The sequence below is a fragment of the Echinops telfairi genome, unplaced genomic scaffold (assembly GCF_000313985.2).
Source record: "Echinops telfairi isolate 266 unplaced genomic scaffold, ASM31398v2 ScPeMD7_7475;HRSCAF=8513, whole genome shotgun sequence".
Lineage (NCBI taxonomy): Eukaryota > Metazoa > Chordata > Mammalia > Afrosoricida > Tenrecidae > Echinops > Echinops telfairi.
Genome location: NW_022111379.1, coordinates 4,633,513 through 4,641,481, shown reverse-complemented (window position 1 = coordinate 4,641,481; position 7,969 = coordinate 4,633,513). Strand labels below are relative to the sequence as shown.

Genomic DNA, 7,969 nt, shown 5'->3' with positions numbered 1-7,969 from the left:
CAAAGGGTTCATTGGTAGAATACAAGGAGGTACCCCCAAAAAACCAGAATTGTGCTGGGCAAAGGGAGCTTTCTTACGCATTTTTCCCCACGAGGAATTGAGCAACTCACTCTGAGTTAGTGCACCCAGTGGCATCGCCTAGGAAGGTTTTCTCTGGTCAGTGAATTATTTCATAAAGCAGTTTCGCTTTAACCTTATTTTGCGATGGTGCCGATTTAAGAGAACAGCATGCAGCTGTGAATTTTTGTTTCCTGCAGGGAAAAATGCTGCAGAAACTGTTGTGATGTTGAACACAGCTTACAAGTACAGCACTATGGGAAAATCTCAAGTGTACAAAAAAGGTGAAAAGTTGATTGATGACAAACCTCATTCTGGATGTCTGGTCAACTTCCCAAACGGACGACAATGTCAACTCATAGTGCATTTGGAGCTCTTTCCACCAGGTTAGACTGTTAATCAAGCTTTCTATTTAGAGGTTTTGAAGATTGTGTAAGTGTGACAAAAAAGGCCTGAATTGTGGCAGGCAGGTAGACTGGTTTTACCACCAAGACAATGCACCTCTCACTCAGCCATCTCAGTGTGCCAGTTTTGGACAAAAACAGCATGCTTCTCATGCCCCACACACCTTACTCAACTGACCTTGCTTGTTTCCTCAAATGAAGAGGGACATGATAGGACAGTGATGACAATGTACAAGAGGTGAAGAAAGAAGAAAGGGAGGTGCTGTCAGCCGTCAAACAGATGAGTTTGGAAAATGTTTCCAAGAATGGAGTAGCAGATTTGACAAATGTATTAATGTAATGCAGAGTACTTTGAAGGTTTTGTACAAAAATTTTAATACATAGCTTTGAAAAAAAATTGTTTTCCGGGGGAGGGGATTTACCCCCTCATATACTGTTCCTAAGACCCACAGCAGGAGCCTTGGTGGTGCAGTGGTTACACACTGGGCTGCTAATCACAGAATCAGCAGTTGGAACCACCAGCGGCTTTGCCAGACAAAGAGGAAGCATTCTACTTCCTTCCGTAAGTCAGTCCTGGTGACAGAAAGGGTCACAAGGAGGAGCCAGTCGGGGTGCAGTGTAGCACCAATGAAAGATACAACTTTCCTCTAGTTCTTTACTGCTCGCCCCGCCAACTATCATGACCTCAATTCTACCTTACAAATCCAGCTAGACCACCAGAGCATGCACACTGGTACAGATAAGAGCTGGAAACACAGGGAATCCAGGACAGATAAACCTCTTAGGACCAATATTGAGAGTAGCAATACCAGGAGGATAAGAAAAAGTGCAGGGGAGGGGGGCAGGGGGCAGGACTGATCACAATGATCTACCAATAACCCCCTCCCTGGGGGACGGACAACAGAAAAGTGAGTGAAGGGAAACATGAAAACATAATGTATCAAGGGTTCATCAGGGAGGGACGGTGGGGGAGAGAGGAGGAAAAAATGAGGAGCTGATATCAAGGGCTCAAGTAGAAAGAAAATGTTTTGAAAATGATGATGGCAACAAATGTACAAATGTCTTGACACAATGGATGTATGTATTAAGAGCTGTATGAGCCCCCAATAAAATGATTTTATTTTAAAAAATAAACTATATGATTTTTAGAAATTATTAAAATATAATAGGTGGGGAAGCAAAAAATAAAATTGAAAAAGTAAATAGTCCTGGAAACTCACGAGGGCAGTTTGTCTGTTCTAGAAGGTTGCCACGTCAGAATTGTCTTGATGGTGTTGAGTTAGATTGGGAGCTTAAGCCCACGAGCAAAACCGTATTCCAGCTCATCCACGCCAGGGTCGATTCCAAGCAAACTGGGTCTAGACACAGCTCCGCAGCAGTGGATGCTGCAGACATGCTCTCAGGAACACTTGTTGCAAAAAACAAACAAAAAGGTCCAATCACAACATGGCTTCTGAGGTCATCTGCTTGGCCAGTTCCATTCTGCTAGGGCAGAGGTCAGCTCTGGGTATAGTGACTGTTTTCCTGAGATTCCAGTGGGATAACCTGGATAGATCTTTCTGCACAGGACAATCAGAAGGACTTAGTAAGAAGTTTCAAGGATATGGAAAACTGCAATGGTGAGAAAAAAGGCCAGGGAAATTGCACCAAGGAATTCTTTGGCAAGAGAATGCACCTGCTGTTTCTAAGGGTCCCAAGAGCTGTTCTGAGAACTTCCTGGGAAACAACCCCACTCACCCACAGCCCTGATGTTACCCCTCCAGACTTTTGTTACTTAAACAAACCTTTAGAGGAGCCCTGAAAGGAACACGGTTTGAGTTCCCGGCCACCACAACTGTTTTAGGGTGTTAGCGCAGAATGATTGGGAAAAGGTCCTAGAGACAGAAACACGGCCTCCAAGTGCTTAGACCTTGATGAAAGATTTGATGAGAAACAATAGCTTCACATTTTGCTATTTCTATCTACTAAAAGTTTTTGTGCTTTGTATAAATGCTTTTATCCGTGTCTCACCCTTGATACCTCTCATAGTAAAAACATTCTGCCAGTTAAATGCATTTTCTAAAGACTAAGCAGTAGGCCCTTTAAAAAACTGAGATAACCCCAAAGTGGAGACTCAATCTTGCTGCATCTCCGGAACAGGATTTTACCATCATTATGAAGGTCTGAGCAGTCTACATACACCCCTCTCAATGCCCATTACTGACCATTACATGATTAGGGAAAATTAAATTAGGGCCATTACTTACCATTACATGATTAGGGAAAATTAAGTCCATTTTGCCATTTTTCTTTTTCCCCAAAGCTGCTTTTGGCCAAGACTAATATACACCTTTACCATTAATGAAAAACATGAAACAGCTCTATCATTTTGGTAAAATAAAAAAGCGTAGTTTCAAAAGCTATCCAGATTTCATCAGAAAGAAAAACCTGTGTGTGGCTCTCACACGAGTATCTTACCATGCTTTTCAAAAGTGTATTTTCAAAGCGTTGTCCCCCAACATGCTTTGGTTTATATACTCTAGAAGAGTATATTCAAACAGAAAAAGACGTCCTCTATTTAATGGCAACTTAGTATTTCATATTTCCCCCAGTGAAATATTTCTTTCAAATTTCATTCACCCCACGCAGCGAGGTGCCAAGGGCTCTGGGTAGGGCCGCAGCCCAACCTGGCACCCTGCGTGCTTTTTGTTTGAAGGCTTTAGGTGTGGCTGCGTCGGAAAGGGAATATACACATATAAAAGTGAAAAGAACTTCCTAACATGGTACTACTGGTCAGTCAGCGACAGCTTTATTTACAAGTTTGAATTGTTAAATATGTCTAAAGTGCATTCTTACAGCTAATCAATAGCAGCATTTGTTTTGTTTAAAAACCTTAAAAGAAATACTCAGGTCAGTGCTGGGTAAGTCCCAGGAAATAAATCATGATCTAGATATAATCCTTAATCACCCGAGACAAACAAACACTTGCATGAATTAGTTTATATGCATATAAGAAATATACCAAAAAGAATAGCATTATAAAACAGTTCATACGGCAATGAGCAAAGGGCGTCTCTCTGCTATTAATATTAAATATGACAGGGTATATAATATAAACAGGGTGCTGAGTGGCAGGCGTCTTTGGAACCAGTGGGAGGCTTTCCTTTCAGCCGTGTTTCTATATAATTCATCCCAGGGCTGTGATGCTCAGCAAAGCTAGAGTTTGACACAGTGGCTCAAAGGGTGCTTTCTGGCGTGACTGTGAAGAAACCATCAACGACCGTTCTTTGATTTCTGGGGCTGTGTCAGCTTATGGCTTCTTGCGCCTAAAACATAGAAACCCGCCTTTAGTGATAATCAATGCAATGAGTGACACATTCATCAAACTGTCTTTAGGAGAGCTTTGGGAACCTGTTTTATCAGAGGAAAACTCGATTTCTCCTGAGAGCATGTAATATATGCTTATCTTAGCATTCAATGTAGAAAACAGGATTGCATATCTCTGTCCACCCCGCTTTGAGACTTTTCCACATTACGTGAGGAATACATATGTTAAAAGGGAAGCAGACGGAATGGGCTTGCATAGCATACTTGAAAAGATGGGGTTTTACTAAACTATGAGAAAAGGGGCCAGACTCCTCAGTGCGTTTAATAAAGACAAACAACCAGACTCACTGCCAATGAGTTGATTCCATCTCATAGTGACACTGTGTAGGGTTTTCCGAGAGTTTAAAATCTGTGACTCCTTTGCCTATCTTAAGTTCTACTATTCAGACTTACTTTATTGGACATCTTTACCTCTAAGAACAGGAGAAAATATTAGAGGGAAATCTCCATTCTTTTGGAGAATGAATGATACTTTTTACAGGCTATTTTGTGCTTCGAAAAAAGCAACTAAGAGAGTAAGACCAAGAAGCAAATCAGGGAAGAAAGAATTACACTAATTCCTCACTAATGCCCTTGACAGGCCATCTCAGCGCAGCCTCTTTCAGGTACGGGCAACGTCCCGTCACTCCCTGTCTGCGCTGACTGCTCTGCATACTTTCACCCAGTCTTGCTGGGCTCTCAGCACTCTGCTTGTCTCCACCATCTTCCCAGCGATCCCCAAACTAACTCACTGCCAGCCAGTCAGTACTGGCATAGTGACCCCCCTGTGGGTTTCAGAGCGTGTAGTTGTGCATGGGAAAGCCCAGCCTTTCTCCCAAGGAGCTGCTAGTCATTCCAACTTCAGACCCTGCGGATGGATCGTAACCACACGACCAGGGCTCCTTCAGCGATCCCAAGGAGAAACCAAAACCAGTTTCCTCTTCACAACAGGCGGCTGGCAGGAGCCACTCACTTGGGTTGTGCGTGATGCTGGTATCCAGGCCCCAGTTGTGATCCAGCTCTCATCTCCACAGCCACGGAACACTGACAGCAAAGACCAGAACAGGCTCAGTCAGGGGGAAGCCCAGCACCTCTTTTCAAGTTCAAATGCCAGCCAGACACAATGTATTTCAGACCAAGGCCACATCCCAGGACATCCCTCATTTCAAGTAGATGGAAGAGGAGTTAAGAAGGCCTGGACCTTCGCTTCCTGGCCCCCATCTTCTCCTGTTCTCTGCATACAGCATCACCAAGGGAACCCCTGGCACACTGCTTCTGACAATTCCCATCAACTTCATGCGAATTCTTGTTACCCGAGAGCCTAAGTTCCCGAAGCCTACTGCCCTTTACCAGAAAAAATTACTCAGCGCCCCACCCGGCTGGCAATTAAGAAAACCCAAATAACTCTTGTACTGTAGCCCCTCATAATCCAGGACAGAGTGTAGAAATCTGCTTTTGCAGAGGCCTGGATTGTTCCAGCACCCGCGGCCCTCTGGGCATGGTGTCCCTTACTTTGGGAAATAATGTTCCAGGCTGCTAGTCTCTGACCCCAATCTATGGCCCAGAGGGGCTCTGTGCTCCAGTGTGCCCAGACCTAAACAAATGCATGGTACCTTTTCCCAAATTTGCTATGAAATGAGCCTATAGGCTGGGCTAGCTCCTGGGGATCAAAGCACTTAACAAGGTTAGCTGGAGGGTTTTAAAACATGGCACCGCTCATTGTTATTAAGCAAATATTTAATTGTTCACCCCTACCCTTGTTTCTACATCGGTCCATTCACACTCTGTACCATCTGGTTGGGCAGGAGCGGCCGTGGAAGATCTCCGTTTCCGATTACTGTAAAAGGGGAAACCATCACTTTTGCAACTAAGAACAGGGAAAATAGGATCAAAATAAATAATAAAAACAGAAACAGGGAAATAGCATCGCCACTCCTTTGGAGGGAAGGAAAGCAAACTTAAACAGTATTCTGTGCCTCCAGAAAGGGTAGCTCTGAAGAGAACAAGAAGCCGCCAAATGACAGCTTGATGACCACTCACCCGGTTGGTGATTCCTGCTTTAGAGTCTCAATCTCAGTAAACTGAACAGCCTGTCCACCGCCCCGTGTTTTATACACATCACCCTACAGCCAAGAGAGAAGGTCACGGTCACACTCGCAGACATCCAGACAAGCAACATGCATGTATCTTAAGACAAATTGATCCCAAGATTCTGTTTTATAGAAACTCCCACCCACAAAACCAGATGGCCCTTGGGACCACTGAGGCTGTACTATTAAAGTGTTAGAAATTTAAGTATGTATCTCTTACTAAACAAAATAAATCAATATAATCGGTAGCGTTCATACTTGGTTTTGGGGGGGGGGGGTTTTCCTTTTAGATCAGCCTCTAATTAAAATGCAAACCCACTAAGATTTTAAAGCCTACCTGGAATGTCTAAAGTACTGTGGTGTGGTCCTTTCTTTTAAAGGGCACAGCATCCCTACATTCCAGTGGCAGTACCGCCATTAGGACTATCCTCTACGCTGAATTTGAAATGAAAATCTTTGTTCCCCCCAGTTAGTATTTCACGCCCCCGATTATTCAATGCCTTCAAGAGAAAACCCCAGTAGACAGACAAGTCTCCTTCTGGGAGGGGGCTCAGTGAGGGGTCCTTTTGATAAGTCAAATATTGCTCTGCTTTTTGTGAACTGACAGATAGTAACATTGGCTCTTTGTTCAGGTTTGCTTTCGAGAAGGGTTGAAACTAAATAGATAGCAATCCAAGAACCAGTTCCCTAGAGATCTAGCAGGAGTTCCTCTAACAGACCCGAGGACCTGGCTCTCATCCCGCTGCGTTAGCCCGTATAGCAGGTTTCCAGCTTGGGCGTTGGTTTACCAGCTCCACTGGCTCCCCATTAAGAAAGCCCCCATTGTATTGCCCACGTGCCAACGTCAGAACAGCAGGACAAATGCGCTTGTGGCTTCCGTGCTGCTGACGTTTCCCTCCTGTGTGCGCTTGTTTTTACCTTAATGAGCTTAGTCTCAATCTCCCCATCGGAGGCTAGTTCCTGGTGGGTCAGCATGTACTTCTCACACTTAGCTAGAGCCTTCTCATTGGCAACCGAGACTGTGATGGCATGAGGGACATGTGGCTGCATGACTGTCTCGGTCTGCACGTTAGAGGCGGGCTTATGATCTACCCATCTGTCCCCTGCAGAGCGTGATCGTCTGTGCCGGGCGCGAATTGGTGGTGCGTTCTGATCAGATTGAAAGAGGAATCAAGAAACAAGCACAGCCCAGAATTAATTTACATGAATGATTAGAAGTGCAGCAGACGTGACTACATCAATCGATGACAATGTCAAAACAAATGCACAAGTCTTTAAAAGCTAAACATGCTACTCCGGTCATTTAAATGCTTCCTTTGTATTTAATCAGAACACCGTTTTAATATTGGTTTGTATTTTATATGAGGGTGCTTCAAAAAGTCAATGGGAAAAAGCCCACTATCTTCTAATCCCATTTCCCCACAAACTTCTTGAAGCCCCTTCATGTACATATCAAGATGTCCTTTCAGCAAAGTCTAGGAGGCATTCTGGCACCGCCCCCAGGCTCTCTGCTTAGGTGATGTGCAGACAGTATTCTCCTTTTGCAGCCCAGTCAAAACCCAGCACTTGTGCCTGTTCTTGGTAAGTGACCTGCTAGGTCCAGAGCTCTTCTGAAGCTCTAAGGAGCTCAAGAGCAGCCCTCAGCTTCTCACAGGCCTCTCTCCCCGAGCGACACAACGACAGTCCTATACAAGGCAGGTAGGGAAGAGCACAAGCTGATGAAGCCACATAGTACAACTGCAAGTGAGCGTAAGACACCCGAGGGGGCTGTAACACAAACTTGTGGGAAAATGGAATTGACAGATAATGGAATTTTCCCCATGAACTTTTTGAAATGTCCTCATATTAAAAATTCAATGTATCAAACCAGAGTACTTGTTAGGTCTCAGCATCTCAAAACAGAACTCCGTTAAAAGTTCAAAACACAATAATGGCTGAAACAGAACAACTAGTTCTTTTCACTGAAACATCTCATAAAGGCTCCAAGATCCCAACCAAGGAGCTAGTGCATCAGTCTATGTCACGCCACAAATCCCCAAGCTGCTTCCCATCAAACGCCATGTGACTAAGGAA

General features: G+C 44.3%; 1 protein-coding gene across 1 annotated transcript in view; it reads right to left on the bottom strand.

The window, feature by feature from the left end:
• Positions 1-3,227: 3,227 nt before the first annotated feature.
• Positions 3,228-7,969, bottom strand: part of KIF23 (kinesin family member 23) — a 28,820-nt gene continuing 24,078 nt past the window's right edge. Inside the window, exons 16-19 of the mRNA XM_045285852.1 lie at positions 5,847-5,929; positions 5,562-5,643; positions 4,780-4,850; positions 3,228-3,766 (exon numbers count right to left, since the gene is read on the bottom strand). Coding sequence (XP_045141787.1) covers positions 3,751-3,766; positions 4,780-4,850; positions 5,562-5,643; positions 5,847-5,929 — 252 coding nt within the window. The 3' untranslated portion in view covers positions 3,228-3,750. The remainder of the gene's footprint in view (positions 3,767-4,779; positions 4,851-5,561; positions 5,644-5,846; positions 5,930-7,969) is intronic.